The sequence below is a fragment of the Sphaerodactylus townsendi genome, linkage group LG02 (assembly GCF_021028975.2).
Source record: "Sphaerodactylus townsendi isolate TG3544 linkage group LG02, MPM_Stown_v2.3, whole genome shotgun sequence".
In the NCBI taxonomy this organism is placed as follows: domain Eukaryota; kingdom Metazoa; phylum Chordata; class Lepidosauria; order Squamata; family Sphaerodactylidae; genus Sphaerodactylus; species Sphaerodactylus townsendi.
Genome location: NC_059426.1, coordinates 84,584,409 through 84,603,955, shown reverse-complemented (window position 1 = coordinate 84,603,955; position 19,547 = coordinate 84,584,409). Strand labels below are relative to the sequence as shown.

Below are 19,547 nucleotides of genomic sequence, written 5' to 3'. Positions count from 1 at the left end.
AGCCCGGAAAACCCACCACAGCCAGTTGAATCCGGCCATGAAAGCCTTCGACAATACATGAAGGTGGGTTGTTAAGGAGACAAAATTGCCTTATCTTTCCAATGAAACTACATGGGATTTTTTTCTGAAATGCACAGCAGATATTGCAAAATCCAGGGCACAAGGAAAAGAATCAGCATACTGGGCATGGATTACAATAAAAACAGAGGAGATAAAGAGATGCCTGGTCTGTAAGATACTGCTCACAACAAATTATTATTTATTCTATTTATACTCTACTTTTCTTACTGATGCCACTGGAGTTTCCAAAGAGACCTTGAAAAAAAAAACAGGACTCAAACTGTTTTACTGCTGGGGGTTTTCTTGATCAATTTTTCCAAGTGGTGCCAAAATGTTTTATCACCCTGACAGTAAACATGGAGAACCTGATTAAGTGGAAAAGCCACAAAAGAGAGAGACAAGAGGAATTATAACACAAGAGCCCAAGTATGTGAAATTTTGGAGTCTAGAAAGGTTGTCTGAATTTGTGATAAGTGAACTGTCTGTAAAAAGGCCTACATTTTTCCAGACTTTGTTTAAAAACCTCCAAAGGAGATTCCACCCGCACCCCCCCCCCAAAAGACTATTGGAAGGTTTGGTTCCCACAGAGTTATTGGAAGGTTTGGTTACCCCACAGGATGGATTTGTGGAACTAAAATAATAGAATATCATTAATAGTTTAAAAAGAAAGAGAAATCTTTAGGCAGATGAGATATAAGAGAACTTCCTAGTTTAGGGGTCAAAGGGAAGACTGAACTGGGAAGACTCCCAAGGGAGACAAGCGGGCAGTGCACAAAGTATACACTTAATTAAGTTTCTGGGCTTAATAAAGATATGTTGTTATGTTATTGCCAAATGTTGGAGGCTCTTAATCAAGGATGTCTAGTTGCCTAGTTAAAATACAGGTGTGATTAAATTTACACAGTGGTATTTTCAAGGGATTATAGAGTCCCTTGAATAAACCATTATGAGCGGAAACCTAGTATTGTATTGAGCTCTGCCACTGCTTAGCCAGAATAATTCTGCTGAGATAAACATAATCATTTTAGAGCAGGGGTGTCCAACTCTTGCCCTCCAGATATTCATGGACTATTATTCCTATCAGTCCCTGGCTGATCTGGATTTTTTATGGATAGTAAAGTTCCTATCAGGAATTTCCATGTTGTGTTTCTGAGTACTAATCCTTCAGTGACATAGTTCAAAAGGTACGTTTATTGCAAACAAAATAGTTGAACATTTTGAACTATTTCAATTTGAAGGACTGGTACTCAGAAGGAATTCCTGATGGAATCTCTCCTATTGACTCTGTAGTGATTCTCTTGTTCTCAGCAGAATCATTCTAGGCTAAGCAACAGCAGGACTTGACACAATACTCTGTGCTTTAGGCAACATCTGTCATCATAGATACTAGATATCCTAGTAAGTTACTTGAGGTACATGTGATGCATTATTAAAGACAATTAAATGCCTGCTACATTGACACTATCCTCAAATAATAAAGGTAAATCAAAATGCATAATACCTTAATGAAATAAATAAATTGCTATTGCTTTGGATGACATTATCCAGTTGTTGGCATGCAAGTCCATGGTAAGACAGGGGGCCAGTTTTTGAGTCAGTCACTTTTCTATTAGTGTCATAGACAGTTCAGACTAAGATGTCTGCCAAATCTTGATTCTGGAATTTGATACTAACTGTGGGGGAAGGGGCTTTGCTTGCTACATTCCTCTCCACCCCACTCTCTATTCAAGTATGCATAGCAATGAACAATGCCTTTCCTGAAGCTTTTGCCATTTCAATCTGGATAACAAAAGCCTCAGTCTTGAGAAAAGCCACACCTGTTCTCTGGTTCTCGAAAATATGCAAGTGCTAAACTGCCTGAACACAATCAGCTTTCCTGATTCTTTTTATTCCCTAGCCAAACCAATCATAACTTTTTCTGTCCTACTGCCAGAGCACCATCAAACCTAACTTTGAATTGGAATCCCTAGAGTTGTAAATTAATCAACTCTGCCCAAAACTGTATCAAGACTCTTCCCAGCTCTGACTCATTTCAGTCATTTTCCACTGTATTGTTCTTTCCTGAGAACTCTTGTTTTGTCCGGGAAGACTGACTCTCATTAGCATTGCCATCTATCCAACTGGAGACAGAATTCCAGGAGCATTCCAAACTATGAATGTGCTCCATTAGGAAAAGTGCAACCCCAGAAAGAACAGGAGATATCCAGTTTCTTGGGTCAAATCTTCCCTCTACCAGTAGCACTTCTATTTTGTCAGCGTTAAGTTTCACTTTGTTAACTGTCAACCATTCTAAAACTGTTTCCAGATACCTGTTCAGAGTTTCTACAACCCCTTTGGGATTTGTTGGAAGCATGTGATAGAGCTGAGTGTCACATACATACTGGTCACGGACATACAGACCACATATATAGTAAACCTTTTCCAGTGGCTGTATGTAGATGTTGAAAAGAATATGAAACAAGATAGAATCTCAAGGGAACCTGTAGGCCAGAGGCCAAAGGGCCAAGCAACAGATCCCCAACACCATACCATAAAACTTACCTTTGGATAGTATCAAAATCACTGCAAAACAGTGCCTCCCAGTCCCAACTGTGAACAGCAATTCAGAATGACACCACGATTGATGATATAAATGCCACTAAAAGGTCTAGGAGAATTAAGAGGGTTGCACTCCCCTTGTCCATCTCTTAGTGCAGGTCATCCAACAGGGCAACAAAGATTTCTTTTGGTAACATTTCACTATTTAGTGGCAGAAAAGATAAGTGCTTGGAGACTATGCTAGTTTTATAATTGCAAGGAAGCAGTGGCTGGGGGGATGGCACCTGGGGCAAAATGGCGTCTGGGCCCCGTCCCCTGTGGCACCCCTCCATGGAGCCATGTCCCCTCACTCCCATGCCCCCGTCCCCCCATACTTACCTGAGTTCAGCCAGCTGCAAAAAGCAGCCTGGTGAAAAGTACACTTCCCAGGAGACCTTGCAAACCTTGTGCCAAGACCCAGTCACACCCCTCCTCTTTCCCAGATGTGTGAGGGGCGATTTTCCACCCCCCCCACATGACTCCCACAGGGGCTCCCAGGGTGTTTGTTCCCAGATGTCCCCGTGGCAGCTACGCCACTACAAGGAAGTGTTAAATAATTAACTGTGTTGAATTTTTCCTGATTTCACAAACAGGAGGCTGCACTTTATGAATGGAGAAGCAATTAGGCAGCCCTACAACAAAGCAAACCAGGTTTGTAGCCAAAGGTTCATAAAACTATAGCTTAACACAAAGACCTCATGGGCACAAGGAAGCATCCACATTTCACCTATCTACAACTCATATTAATTAAGAGATGTCTATGAAACTCTCAGCTGTGAAGAGTGGAAAAATATTCTTAACTCCTCTAACAATAACAACAAATGGGTCACATTCCTATTCTATTTACTTTTGGATCCTATAAAGCTCACTATAGCCCAAAAATGATATGGAATGTGTTGATAGTTTTTGCTCTAAAATCATGAAATACACAGTCACAACTAATCATGAAATAAAACAAATGGACTACATAATCAGTATTTTGATAATGACAAATGTTACAAAACCTGCTATGACTTTCTGATTTTCTTGTTTATTTACATCTCTTGAAGTAAGTCTTAGGAAATAAATACTGCATTCACAAACTGGCACGGTTGTTTCTTAGTTGTACTGGTTAAATGCTGAAATCATTTTGCCAACATGAAATCATGAGTTTCTTTCCCCAATTTCTATGGGCTATGTGTGTGTGTGTGTGTGTGTGTGTGTGTGTGTGTGTGTATGTTAGAATATTGAGACTCACAGTAAAACAATGCAATATAATCATCAAAACAAAACCATTAAGAATGACAATTGTCTTGCTGCCACAAATGTCATGTTGCTACAATTGTAAAAACTAAGTACAAAGTTAAAACTTACTGGTGGTACATCCGTAGCACATCGTAAAGATAGTCTTTCTCTGCATCATTATCAATTAACAAGTCAACCTGAAAAAGGAATAATTTTATTGTTAATCTCTGCCAAATTAGAGTTGTAATCAAACTACAAAACTCTTTTATGTTCACAAAAAGCATTCTGAAAGGCAGGAGTTGACAAGAATTTGAAACCATAATCATACCCACTTTTTTAAAAAAAGGTCTATGGTATTTATGACCACACCATACACGGTACAGTGAAGCACATTATAAAATACAAATCTCTTACCTGATAATGACTATGTTGTTCAATAAATGTTTTCAGAAACCTTTTAGGCCACTCAGCAATATAGCACATGACCAGAAATGGCAATGTCCCAAACTGATATATTCAGTGCGTAATAGACTTAAACTACAATTTTCTTCTACCTTTTGATGAGGCTCTAAACTAGATTGCTCCTCTTAGCTCTGATGTCTCGACAGAGCTTGCTGTTAAACAGTTATTCTTTCCTCACTCTGTAACAGCATGTTCACTTAAACTAGTGTCAGATTACAAGACTTTCACTTTGCTAACTGTTCTAAAAAATAAATAAATAAAAGTACAAAGTCCAAGTGTATCATGTAGCACAATTTGTCTTTGTGGGTCTCCTGAAGCCATACAGACTACCAAACTAGTACCTGAGAAGTTTCCATAACAGTAAATGCCAATAATTTGGGAGAGAGTATTTTACTAACGGCCAAACACTCACTACATAATTCAAAGCCAGTTATAAAAACAACATATGAAACTGCCTTATACCAAGTCAGATCATTGTCTATCTAGGCCAGTATGTTTATTCTGAGAGGCAGCTGCTTTCTGAAATCCATTTAAATAGAGATGCTGAGGGTTAAACTTGGCACCTTCTGTATGCAAACCATGAGTATAGGAATTTTTTCCCTCTGAAGCTGAAAAGGGGAATAAATAGTGCCATATATACAAACAACATTCAAAATAGCCTCTGTAAAATTAATTAAGCATTAACCAGCCATGCAGTACGCAGTTCTTAGTGTGTTTACTCAGAAGTAAAAGCCATATAACTAAATGAGGTTTGTTTCCTAATAAATATACTTAGGACTTCGTTCCCACTATACAATGTGCACTTCCTTCTTCCACTCGACTTTCTGTCTCCACACTCTCTCTAACACTCCCAGCAACTTCCTTCTGCAAACCAGGGTTTTCTTAGATTTATAGAAAGATCTGTCATGTCTGTCCATGGGACCAGTCTTTGGATTTAAGTATCCATATATGTGTAAAATAATGGCCCAGGCTTCTCAGTCTGAAAGCAAGGACTTCCTGGGCAGGGCGTAAAATGCAGGACTAGGCAGATTTGGAACACAAATTTGGAGCACAAAGTCTTGCAGACAGATTTGGAGCATAAAGTCTTGCAAACCTGTTCATCCAGCAAAACTTCCTTCCTCACCCTCAGCTTAAATATGTTGGAGGAAAGCAGCCCCAGTTATTCTGAAGGCAGCTTCTGAACTTTGCCTGGCTTAGTCCTAATGGGACCAGAATCTTCCAGGCTGGAGGATGGGCTGCTATCCTGGTACTGTGTCTTGGCTGTATCTGTGTGAGCTTGCTGCATCCACTGTCTCTGTTGGGTGGGGATTAATCCTGTAGGGCTAGTGCTTTGGGCAGTAGTCTGGCATGGACACATGAACTGGCCTCCCCAGGTTTCTCAGTCCTTCATCAAACACAGATAGTGGGCCAGCCAGGGGGTGGAGGTGGGGGGGGGGGGTGGCGGTAGTAGTGAGACTTTCTCCTTCAGGGCAAGCTACATCGCATTGATCTCCTGCATGGATTATGTTGGTCTGGTTTGGGATGCTGAAGAGAGTTTGGCTAGCCTGCTGGAATACCACTTGCTTACCATACTAGTGAATATGGTCCTGATGGTCCTGGTAGAGGGGGCCTTGAGGGGCCTTGAGGTTTCCCAGACTGATAGTCATGGAGGATTTCATCGTCTATGCAGATGCGGCCTCTTCTTTGCAGGCTCCACTGAAGCACTCTCTTTTGTTTATAATTGCAACTCAATGCATGGCAACTCAATGCATGGTGTGACGAATGCATTCATCCTGCATTCAGGTTACAGGGTGGACCCGCCCATGAAAGAGTTAAGCCCTGGCCAACCCTGATTGGCCAGAGGAAAATAGGCGCCGAGTATAAATACTGTCAGAGAGAGTGCTGAAGGGTTCTTGCTTTTTAGTCTTCGGACTTTTTGGCTCTGTGCGAGCTTGTGTGCCCTCGGGTACTTTTTTGTAGCAGCGTGAGGTGAATCCGCTAGATCTCTCACGGCTGTGATTTAGGAATAGCTGAGGAGGCTATTCAGTGATCTAAAACCCTGAGATTTGGAGGAGTGTGTCCGCCCACAGGTGTTTTGTTTTGTGTGTGTGAGGGAAACCTCTGTAACAGTCTAAAAGTCTGTCCTCCAGTCAGGGGTGTAACGAGGCAGCCCTGGGCAAACTGTAGCCCTGGGCAAAACCTGAGTTGGATGCCCCCCCCCCATGGGCGGCCACTCCACCACGACCAAATTTTTTTGCACCAGGACATTGGTGCCTGCAGGGGGTGCATTTTTAGACATATCAGCACCAACATTTCAGCATATCATCAAGAGACTGTCCTTATGATACTCCCCAAGTTTGGTGAGGTTTGGTTCAGGGAGTCCAAAGTTATGGACTCCCAAAGGGGGTGCCCCATCCCCCATTGTTTCCAATGGGAACTAATAGGAGATAGGGCTACAGTTTTGAGGGTCCATAACTTTGGACCCCCTGAACCAAACTGCACCAAACTTGGGGGGTGCCATCATCTCCAGATGATACCCTGAAATTTTGGTGCCGATACATCCAAAAATGCACCCCCTGCAGGAACATCCTAGAAATTTGCCCAAGAATCTTTGTTCTGCATTGAGTTTTCTGCATTGCTATCAATGGGGGTTGCAGGCTGTGGGGGGCACATTTTTGAAGGCACAGTCTCATAACTTTCAGGGTCTCATCAGGAGACTGCCCTAATGATACCCCCCAGGTTTGGTGCAGTTTGGTTCAGGGGGGGGGCAAAGTTATGGACCTTCAAAACTGTAGCCCCCATCTCCTATTCGCTCCCATTGGAAATTAGGCCAAAAATGGAAAACCACTAAAATACCCAAAAACGAACCCAGCATTTTGATGCCCCCCACAAGGTGATGCCCTGGGCAGCTGCCCACCTTGCCCAATGGGCATTACGCCAGTGAGTCAAATACATACTAGATGGGACAATGCTCCTATTAATCATAAGGCTGTCCTTTCTGTTTTCCATCCAGGATGTCCACGGTTATATACTACAAACATAGTTGGGGCTAACTATGGTAACTCAATTTATTTATTTTTTATTTATATTTATATACCGCCCTCCCCAAAGGCTCAATCATTGTCAAGTCATGATTTCAGACAGCTAATTGCAGTTGGTATAGTGGCCTGCATTCAGAAAATCATACTAACCATAGGTAAATTAACTTATGGTTTCATGTGATATCTGCGAGCCAGTGTCGTGTAGTGGTTAAGAGCAACAGACTCTAACCTGGAGAACCCAAACTGACAAGGTGTACCAGCAGAAAATGGCACCTGGGGCCATTTTCCACCCGCAAGCATCCCCTGCCCTGCCCCACATATGGCCCCCTGTGACCACCCTGCCCAGCCCCACTTACTTTCCCTGCTCCCAGGACTGGACCGGCAGCCTTCACACCTGCCTCGTCCTGCCTCTAGCACTTTACAGCATTGGGTGACCAGCAGTGCTAAAGGTGAGAAGAGGTGGCGGGTGCAGAGGCCACCAGGCTGGTCCTGGGAGCAGGGAAAGTTCCGCTGGACCAGAGCAGGCCGGAGGGAACTCAAGCACTGCTCCCACCCAGGCCGGACTCCTGGCGGTGTGTAGGAAGCTGGGCTGCTGTAAGTGGGGCCAGGCAGGAGGGGGCGCATTGGCTGTGTGAAAGGCAATTTTGCACCCCCTAAGTGATCACATGAGTGGCACCCAGGGACATGTGACCACATGTGACCAGAGGGACATGTCCCTCTGGCAGATCTACCACTGCAGTTTGATTCCCCATTGATACCCAAGAAGCCTGCTGGGTGACTCTGGACTAGTCCCAGTTCTCTCAGAACTCTCAGCCTTACCTACCTCACAAAGTACCTTTTGTTTTTAAAATTTTGAACCAGCAAACAAATGGCTGGAAGCCTTTGATTCATGCGTTCTAAACAGAATAATACAGAGATAGAAAATGCAACTTCTGTCTCCCACACACTTTCTGTATATTTTTGGTGACTTCCTCATAGGCTTTTTACTTTTGTTTGGGCTCCCAACTGCAAAGGCACCAACGTTTCTTCACAGTACACAGATGAAGTAGGTTTGCCTTCCGTTTGACAAGTATGCTATACTTCAAAAGGCATCAAACCCATGTTTCAATGCCACCATTCTGTGTGGAAGTCAAGTTGCTGAAACTTTTGAAAGCAAGGTATGTACATAAAAGTAGTGACTTCCACATAGGAATGGACTTGCCTGGTTTAATTTATTTATATCTCACCTTTCTTCTAAATGAGGATCCAAAGTAGTTTACATCGCTTCTTTCTCCTCTATTTTATCTTCACAATAACCCTGTGAGGAAAGCTAGGTTGAGAGTATATGACTGGCCCAAGATCACCCAGTGAGCTTTCATGGAAGACTGTGGATTTGAATTTGGGCTTCTTCATCTGACACTCTAACCACTACACCCCCACTGGCTCTCTAATCAGTATAATTATTATCAGTTCAATGATATAAGAATATGTGAACCAGGTTCTCTCAGCTCCCATCAGCTTTAAACAAACTTAGCCTCTAGCCTCTTCAATTACACAAATATGCCTTTTCCCTTATATTGCAACATAAGAGGCTACAGTAGCTGGGAATTCAGAGAACCAGGTATGCATTTTGGTCTATTATACTGAGATAATAATATTCTAGTGCTGTTTTTTTAAAAATAAAATTAAAAGGCCTACAAGGCAGGCATAGCAAATGACTAACCTAGGGTTTGGGAAAATGGCTCAGCATGGGTAGGGAGTCTGAGTTTTCCCAAACACAGTAGACATTCAGACTGGTTCAAAGTAACCAGGTCTGAGAAAGACTGAATAAAAGCCAGGAAAATCCCAAGAGGTTCTAAGAGGAAAAAGTCCCTTCCCTTTCCCAAAAGTATTGAGCCAGGGCAGATAACTGCTGTAGGCATAGTCAGTGACTTGAAAATCTGAAAAGAAATTTTAAGTTTTTAGAGTTTATTATTTCATTTATTTAGTAATAATTTATTTTTAGTTCATAACATTATTTAATATTATATATTTATTTTGGTAGGTGCAGTTAGACTTTTTTAAGCACGCCGGAGACAAGTCAACCAACTGGAGACAATTCTCAATCAGGTGGTTGTTGTGAGTTTTCTGAGCTGTGTGGCCGTGGTCTGGTAGATCTTCCTAACATTCCACCTGCATCTGTGGCTGGCATCTTCAGAAGTGTATCACAGAAGGAAGTCTGTTACACACTGTGTCCAGTGAAATATTTATAAGAGCATGCCTTTGAGAAGCTTCTGGATGTGCAACTATGAATGGACCATTAAATCTACAACAGAAATAAACCATGCAGTAATGTTCTAACTGACTTCTCTTGGCCTTTCTAGCAGCAACAAAGCCATAAAATAAGAAAATAAATAATGATGGCTAGATTCTTTAGTCATAGCTTTAGCTTATGAAACACTTCAACTGGATTAAATGGATTTAAGTCAGTTGCATGCAATTGTATTACTACACATAAATATTACACACATAAGTATTACACATAAATATTACTGACTATGTGAGATATGGAGCTAAACAGGCTTCAGACACTAATCTATATGCATCAGAGGCTGAGCTGGTATACTGCTCAAAAGTGTAAAGACTAAACATAAATTGAAGCACATTATTCAGAAACCTGTTTTATAGCAACAAGGACAGTGACATGAAAAAGGAATGCTAATCATTTTATAAGGTAATACAGCTCTGTAAAAATAAGAATAATGAACAATGAATTCACATGCATTCATTATTAAAGAGATATCTTATGAACAACAAAAAGCAATAAAAGCTTTCATTTGTACACTCACTTTAAATATAAAAAGTAGTTATAAGTTAAATCACTATTTTGAAAGTTGCTTTATTGCTATTGCTTGTCACTTATTTAACCTGAAAAGTATGATGGACACTTTAAAGCTAATGAAGCAATATTTTAATCAGGCTGAATGAGCAATCTGATTCTGACAAATGGCAACTTTATACCTTGATTCATCACTGAACTGTGGTGAAAGGGAAAGTTCAAAAATGTGAATCTGGTTAGTCCCAGATTGATTTACGAATATTGACAGGAAGAAAGGCCACAAGTGCAAAGTACAACCATAAATATTACTTTTGAGCTACCACTGAAATGTGTTTCCAGACCAAGGCTGTTAGCCAACAGGCATGAACAACACTCGTACAAACAGGTATCTTTCAAAACTTGTGCAAATACCTAACTTTCACATTTAGGACTATTCCTCCACATCATGGCGGTTCTGCACACCTGTGCTAACATTTTGTCAGACAGTTTTTTTCTTAGCTATCAGAAACACAGAGGAAGATTTCTGCATGACCAATCCAACCCATTTATCTGGAAGTAACTTTTCTGAAATCAGTTATTGTTTTCAGATAAATATGCTTGAAATTAAGATGCCAAAAGAAAACATATGACAATAAGGCATAAGGATAACTACAACTGAGGTTTTGCCAACTGTAATATTTTTTAAATGACAGTACATTGCTAAATAATATATTCTCAACATATTCTAAACAATGTACCTGAAATGGGGAAAAAGGAATAAATTCAAGGTCATGTTCTCTTGTACAGGAAGGCTGTCTACATAATCTCTGTGATTATCTAGATCACAGTGTAGATACAGAATGGGGTTAATGACACAACTTTGCTGTATAAAGTATCTCAGAAGTGTGCATAAAATGTTAAAGGTTGAGAAAGATAGTGCAAAACTAACAAAAACCCACTGAAATCCCTCCTTCCAGCACCCTACATTTCCACATCCATTTTGAGATAATTACTAAATATGTTTTTTGAGGAAACAAACTCCCAGTATTACACATCACTGAATCTGCCAAGGACAATTTTTATATCATTTTGCCTGCCAAACCACACATTCTGTGTTGGGACTTTTTAAAAAAGTGGTTAAACAAAAGTGAACAGAACAAGTGTCCTTATACTTTTGGGTCAAGAATTTTTCAAAATTGGCTTGCAGCTATTTGCTTTCACGTTTTTATCATTTTAGAATAAGAACAAAAGAGCTATTATGCAACACATCTCGCTTTGCCAAGGCTTGCTGTCATTGACAAAGAAGCCCTTAAAGTCTACTTCTGAAGTTCTTTTATGTGTTTGCTTTTTTAAAAAAGTGAGAGGGTATTCTTTAAAATCAAGAAACTGTGAAAATACTTAATTTTGCACTAAATAACGCAACCCCCCCCCCCTTTTGAAAGTCATCTAGAATCCAAGATTGTCAAGTCGAACATGATGGATGCCACATTGCCAGTTTGACCGAGACCAGACTGGGAAGGCAGGATCTATTCGTTTCTCCCCCAACAGTTTTCTGCTAGTCTCCCACAGTTCTCGGCCACAAAGGAAAAGCTTGCGCTGCTGAAAGAAACGCTTCATCGTCTCCTCTCTTCCGGCAAGGTCCGAGTTAACTGATACCGAGAGTCCATAGTCCCAGCAAAATGTCTCTCTCCCCTCCTCTCCCGCTTACGGGGCCAAGGTAGGGCACAAAGTTGCAGGTTAGCGAAAGAGCCCGAGCGCAGCAGAGATCGTTTGGCAGGGAGTGTCAGCGGGCAGAGCGCTTCTCTCTTACCTTGTGCCTGAATTCCCTGGCCACCTTCCGCTCCATGCTAATGGGGAGAACGACCCACTCCTCGCGTTTCTCCCCGGGGAATCTTCCTCAGGGCGCTCACGTAGCAGATGCTGCGGTTTCCTGAAAGTCCTGGGCGCAGGTGACGGCGTAGCGCGTAGAACTTGGAATCAGCGCTAGAGGGCGCATCTCAGCCTTGCAGAAGAAAGCAAACGGTTTTCCTGGGCGCATAGGCCTGTTCCGGCTCCTACATTATTGCAATGGGAATCCCACCCCACCATATCTTCTGAAAATTCTCACACAAAATCCATTTAAAAAATCCAGCACTGCCATGAAAGATAGTTGAATATGTGCTTGAATGTTCTATTGAAATAAAGGAAATGTCGAATGCTTAACTTTCGACTAAAGATGCTTTTGATTTGAACTCTTGTTCTTTTCTTAAATATATTTAATTTCCTGGGGTCCCAAATATGGATGAGATTCATAGTCACAAGGAGAGCTGAAGTTGGAAGGGGAACACTGAAAGTTCCAGTTCTGGTGCACATTAAAAATTATTTGTATCTCTTGCCTAGATTTTTAGAATGTGCACAGAGACATAGTGCCGTAGTTAGAGTAATCATGGTGTGAATGCTCACTTACCATTTTCAACCCTTCTCACTGCAGCAATACAACCTCCCAAGGAAAGGAAGTAATTTTTTCATGTTATTTCACCTGAAAGTAAATTGGCAAATAGGAGCTTTTATTTCACACTAGGGGACACATTCCAGGTTGCCATCTTCACTTCTGTACATGTGTTCCTCAATGCACCTTCTTCTAAGTGGTCCATTTGTTGTGCCTTCACTTCTCTTAGGTCATAGGCATCATTCTTAGTGTCAGCTGTGGTACTCCTACCTGGTGGAATAGCTTGCCTGCTAATGTCAAAAAGACTCCTACACTTTCCACAGAATGTTCCACAGAATGCATAAGTGGAATTGTTCAGGAAAGCATTTCTAGAAAGTGAATAGGGCTATAGTTCTGTTTGTAAAAAAAAATACACCATTTATTGGTATATGGGTGTGTTTGTATTACAGTGTTTCTAATTCTGTAAACCACCTTCACTTGAACAAAAAAGATGGACTATGAATGAAGTTAGTAAATAATGTGACTTCATAAAGTGGAGCATGCATGAAAGCTGAACAGATCTGAAGTAGAGGTTAGGGTTACAATGTGGGGAGAAAAACCTCACTGATCTAAACAACTGCTGGATATAGAACTGAAAAGAGTGAAGTCTTTGGTTGCTCAACCCCTTAGCAATATCGAAATTCGGGATGAAATTGCACTTTTTCTTAACCCATGTAAGGTTCTAAAATCACAGCCAGGTTTATTGCCTGCCCCTTATCTTTCCACCATTTCTTTTTCCAAGTTTAGGAAAGCCTTCTCCGGAGTTCGATTAATGCCCTAATGTCTGTTGGTCTGTACAGAAGATTTCAAAATCAGCCTTTTGAGTTGCAGTGGTGTCAATGTAGTGATAAGGTGGCAGAGAGAGTTTCACATATATTACTTCATTGCAAATTATATATTGAGGATTGAATTCACTTAATTTTGCCTCTAATACATTAATTTAAATATTCAAATCATCCTTCAGCTACTGAGGCATAGCTGACTGAATTTCCTCTTGAAGATAAAAATGTAAGTGTTTTATAATTAGTGGCCAAATTTTGTTTTCTTGTATATAAAAAAGCAGAACAATTTGGTGGGTGAGGGCCTAGGTTATATTTGGTGGTGAAATCCTAGTTTATTATAGTTGTAGATAATGGAACCCTTTGGCTGTCAATGATGTATATTTTACCCAGTCTATTTTATTGTGAAAGATGTAATGTAAAATAAGATTTCTTTATAGAGAAAAAAGTAGACCTGGCATGCGAGATTGAGACCTGGGTGGGAGAGGGTGAAACAGTTTCCCTGAAAGAACTGCCCCCCCCCCCCCATTACAGACAAAGGGCTGGGGGACATGGCAACTTTGATTTGGGAGGCTTAGTCCTAATGGGTGCTCCACACCTTAGGAATTCCAGGTATTGAATGTGTTGGCCTGCTGTGGAGCACTGAGGAGTTTGGCTATCTAGTTGGTGTACTGTCTGCCCAACACACCAGCAGATAACCTGCTGAGGATACTAGAGGTAGTGGCGAACTGGGCCTTGGAGTTCCTCCACCACCACGAGTTCTGAAAAACCTGGTGGGGAGGGGACTTCAATGCCCAAGTGTATGATGTTGCCTTCAAACATGCTTCTGACCGAGTATCATCAATGGCAGCTCTGGGACTCTCCCAGTTTGCTTCAGGTTCCAAGCATGCTGAAGGCAACACCCTGGATAAATTTTCAGGGCAGGGCTTGGAGTTGATCTGATTGACAGAATTCAGGTGTCATAGTTGGACAACTATACCCTGAAGGCCCATCTAAACACTCCACTCCCTCCTTGTATGGGTGATGAGTTGATTTACGCTCACCCATGGAGACTTATGGATACAATAGGATTCCGAAATGTTCTATGGGACCTGACCCTTCCCAGAGACTCATTGGATGAGCTACAGAGGACTGAAATATCTGGCTCTCTGAAGCCATTGATGAGTTTGCACCCTGATGCCCTCTGTGTTCCCACTCCAAATTGGCCCCGTGGTATACTGTGGAGCTATGGAGGAAGAAGTGTGAATGAAGACAGCTACAGTGAATGTGATGGGGCAGTAAGAACATCTTATGAGGTGCTGTGAAAGTCTATGAGATGGCGGTAAAATCCACAAAAAGAAAATGAGTCCAGCCCAGTTAATTGGGGTAGTGCAGGAGTTGATGGCCTTATCTGATAGGCCTCAAAATAATATCAATTTGGCTCTTAGCTGTGATAATTGGCAAATTTATTTGAGAATAAGATCTTATCACTCTTCCAGGATATTTCCATCAGTTTAGAAGCAGGAAGTGAACTAGAGGCCCCTGGCTGTCTTATGGTTCCTTGTTGAACCAATTCAGCTGGCTTTCACAGGACTATGTCGACTACGTCCTTCAGGATGTGAAGCCCACTACGAGTCTCTTGGATCCATGTTAATCCTGGCTAGTGAAGACTGGCAGGGTTGTGATATAGGCTACCCTGGGGAACATTATTAATCTATCAATAGATTCATGGGTCTTCCTCAGGGAGTTGAAAGAGGCTGTGGTGAGACCACTCATTTTTAAATCCCCTTGATCCGTTCAGTTACTGCCCAATGCTGAATCTTTCTTTCCTGGGTAAGTAATTGAGAGAGTAGTTGTTGAACAGCTCCAGTCTTCCAATCCAGCTTCCATGCTGGCCGTGGGGTAGAGATGGCTCTAACTGCCCTCATTGGTGACCTCCAGAGACACCTAGACTAGGGAGGATTGGTGCTGCTGATATTATTAGATCTGACAGTGGTGTTCAATTTAGTTGATAATAATATCTTGACTTCAATGGCTTGTCGACACTGGAGTCTGTGGAACAGCCTTACAGTGGCTAGGCTCATTCCTCCATGGTAGGGAACAGAGAGTAGCATGGTAGGGGACATAACCCACCATGAGTTGGTGTGTGAAGTCTAACAAAAGGTGATTCTCTCACCAGTATTGTTTCACATCTATATGTGCCCCCTTACTGGGTTGATTGAGAGGTTTGGACTGAGCTGTCATCAATATACTGATGATATCCAGTTGTATCTGCTGATGGATGGTCATCTAGATACTACCCTGGCCAGTTTTTTGGGAGCTGTGGTGGAATGGATGAAAGACAGCTGACTGAAGTTAAATCCAGTGAAGATGGAGGTCATGTGGCTGAGTCAGGGTGGGTAGTGTCCATTGCCAGCTCTTAGTGCTGTGCAACTAAATATAGCACCAACTGTCAGGAGCCTGGGAATGCTCCTTGATGCCTCACTGGCAATGGAGACACAGGAAGTGCATGCAACTTATGTGGTATTTTTTCATCTTTGTCAGGTGAAACAATTGACCCACTACCTGTCCCAAACTGACCTAGCCATGGTGATCCATGCGACAGTCACCTCTAAATCATTGTAAGCCTTTTCTGGAAGTAAAGCCAAATTGCATATCAGAAGGGCAACCATAGCCAATTCTATTTCCTTCTCTACTGATATCACACTAAGGTGGTGTCCTGAAAGGCACGTAGCTGTAATAAAACTGCCTTGTAATGCATAAAATAGGAGAAGCCAAGTCAAGTCAGAATTATCCTCTGAAAACTTTAATTATGTTTTATTTTTTATTGTAGCAAAAATTCTGGCCAAGATTCTAAGATAAGCTTTCATCAGGTTTAACATCTCATAAACATCTCATTTTTCAACAAGTTTGTTCAGTACAACATCTACACTGGTTGATTTTCATCCGCTTTTTTTTCATAGGTACTTAAAAAAAAATAGTACAGTATTCTATAAATTTTCTACCCGACTGGTAGAATTTTAGAAATGTTTCAATGGAGTAGTCCATTTTTGAAAATGTGAGCAATTTTTTTCCTAATATTGTTGAGATAAAAATTAGCCATCCCTGACTCAAAAGTATAACCACCGCTGACTCAGGCATGCTGTTTCTTCTAATGGAATTGCATTTCATTTGCGGACTGATACTCTGACAGCTAAATGTGAGCTAGTGTGGTACAGTGGTTAAGATGTTGCACTAGAACCTGGGAAACTAAGGTTTGAATCCCCACATGCCTTGGAAGCTTGCTGGGTGACCTTGGCCAGTCACACACACTCCACCTTGATCCTGGCTAATATTTGGAAGAGAGACCGCCAAGAAATACTGGGTTGTTTAGGAGGCAGGCAATGCAAACCACCTCCAAATTTCTTTGGCCAAAAACCCTACAGAGTAGCCAAAAGTCAGAAATGACTTGACAATTAAAAAAAACACAAAAATGTTGATACCTATATTGCATATATGCAATATATATATAATATATAATTTTGATGGACACAATGGCCTCTTGTAGGAGGAGGAAGAAGGAAGTCCCTCTCTGTAAAAATCCATGGACAGCAGTACAACCTTCTGTTCTAGCCAGTCCACTAGAAGCAGTTTATCAGCTCTGGAGTGGGAAATACCTAAAGAATTTGTGGCGGAGTCTGGGGAGGGGAGGGTCAGTAATCAATAAAAACCATGATGTGGAAAGTCATGATCTGGGCGGGACAACTGTACCATACCACAGATCCCACTCACCAAAGCAGCCATTTTCTCCAGGAGAAATTATTTCTATTATCTGGAGATTAGTTGTAACAGCAGGAGATCTCCAGACACCACCTTGAGGTTGGCAATCCTAACTAGACAAGAGAGTATACACTGGGAAACATAATGGATACACTGGGAAACATAATGGACACATCTCATGACACTCTGATTACTAGAAAATTCTCACAATGGACACTTTTGCACTTATGTACCCGTTTTTGCACAATACAAGAATGAATCATTAAGTTCTGTTTCTATAGACTCAAGCTAAAATTGAAGTCTTCCTACAAGTTGCAGTGAAGCCTAAGCCACAGCGTCACAGATGGAACAGGCTGTTTTAAAGACATTTAAAGGTGCCCCTAAGTCATACACAATGTCCTATAGCTGCAGCTGGAAGGCCAAAAGTGTACTTTTTTGCCATCAAGTCACATCGACTTATTCCCGAGTGGAGTTTTCAAAGCAAGGAACTGTTCATAAATGGTTTGCCATTGCCTGCCTCTGCAGAATTAAAAACAGACCACCAATTTTTCCTTCTTATTGGTCGATTCCCCACTGCCGATTTCATTGTGTGACACTCACACGCAATAACCAGGTTTCAGCAAGAACTCCCCACTGCCTGATTGCTGAACACGGATTCATCGTGGTTCTGGCACTCCCTCTCCCCCTGATCGCGTGTTTTTTCAGAACCTGCATGGAAGTTCACCTTTTTAAAAATCACGTGCCGAATCCAGATCAGTTGGGAGGATTGGAGTTTCAATCTAGATTTAATTTCCCACTGTTGGCAGTGTTGTGGAGCTTTCCAGCCAATCAGAGCGTGGTGGGCTGTGTGCAATTCACGCGCATCCGTTTTTGGGGTTTTTTTGCGGAAGCTATGTGGAAATGTGGCTGTGTGGAATGTGATTTCTGTGCCAACTGTTAACTAAAATCACACTTTTGTGCCAGTGCAGCTACGTGGGAAAAGAGTACTGAAGCCGCGCATAAATGTAGCTTCGCGCAAAAAAACAGCTACCGTCCTATTTATGCATGCACATGGTGACGTAGCTCTGCCAAAAAAAGTTTTTTTAAAAAAATTCCCACCTCAACACAGTGCAACAGCCAATCAGGATAAGGAAGAAAGAGCCGCTGAGCAGATCACGCGGTCGATCGCGCAATCTTGAAGAGTGCTGCACTGTTCAAAAACATGATAGCCATGGATGTCCTCATCATACACACGCTGCAGGGGGGAGGGTGAAGCCTCGATGAAAAGGTGCCAATTCTTTTGAAACCTGGTTGTATCCAGCTTTAACTTCTCAGTGGGGAAATGGCCATTGACAAACAACAAGGTTGCCAACAGTAACCAATAGGAGCCTGAGGCTATTAATCGACTAAGCCATATTTCAAAATAACTAGTACCTGTCTATATCTGTAACAACAAGTCCAGTATGTATTGAGAACAGCAGCTTCTGTAGATGTCTGAGAGGAGTGCAGTTGATAAGCCCCAGACATTAACTTTAGATATTTTACAGGGATAAAGATCATTACACACATTATAAGTTAAGGTTTTACCTATTATTGTAATCTACCTTGAACAAAGAGAAAAGGCAGGGTTATAAATGTTCAACTAATAAATATATTATTTAAGACAAAAATGGTAAAAAGGTATCCAAAAACCTAATAGTAGTTTAAAAATATTTAATAACCACACGCTTGACTGTTATCCCTCAGAACAGGACACATTAGTATAGCATAAAGGAGCAACTGAAAGAAGATCAAAAGAAAAAAATTAACAGGATCAAAACCAAAGGAAAAACACTTGTCACTCATGTAAAAGAAAAATATTTATTAACAGAAAATATTGTGAGAAACACTAACATTATGCCAGAACAATTTTAAAAATATACCAGAAAACAGACATTGCAAAAACTATGCTATGCTTTGTTTTATTTTTTGAGATATGGATAAAATTAACATGTAGTTTGTCCTATAGAATGTACCACAATAGTTATAATTTTTTAAAAATTATATAAATTTATAGAGTATTTTAAATGTTGACCTGATCCAGGAAGGCTTTTCTTACATATTGCCAACCCCCTTTTCCTATCTGCCTTGAAAAGGACAAAGGAAAATGTGATAAATGCCATGCCAAATGAGAAATGTCTTTCTGCTGTCCTGAGCTCCTGTCCCCTCAAATCTAGCCCTTTCCTTACAGTTGCTGCCTCAACAAGATTAACACAACTTCATGACACAACCTGAACAAACTGACAAATGCCTCCTCTTCCTCCCCATTCCCCAAAGCAGCTTTGGGTGCTGAGCTCTGCTTTTTCGCCAGCCGACCACTTCTCCTTTCATCTTCCTGGCCCTCTTGTTCTAGGCCAGATGGGCTCATTTACTGTCTCTAGGGAGTCTGGTCTTGAGGGGATTGTGCTGGACCCAACCGGAAAGGA

General features: G+C 41.4%; 1 protein-coding gene across 3 annotated transcripts in view; it reads right to left on the bottom strand.

The window, feature by feature from the left end:
- Positions 1-12,063, bottom strand: part of USH1C (USH1 protein network component harmonin) — a 75,789-nt gene extending 63,726 nt beyond the window's left edge. For all 3 annotated transcript variants that reach the window (XM_048485341.1, XM_048485342.1, XM_048485343.1), the window contains exons 1-2: positions 11,930-12,063; positions 3,991-4,058 (exon numbers count right to left, since the gene is read on the bottom strand). In XM_048485341.1, the coding sequence (XP_048341298.1) occupies positions 3,991-4,058; positions 11,930-11,965 (104 nt within the window). In that variant the 5' untranslated portion in view covers positions 11,966-12,063. The remainder of the gene's footprint in view (positions 1-3,990; positions 4,059-11,929) is intronic.
- Between the last annotated feature and the right edge of the window lie 7,484 nt (positions 12,064-19,547).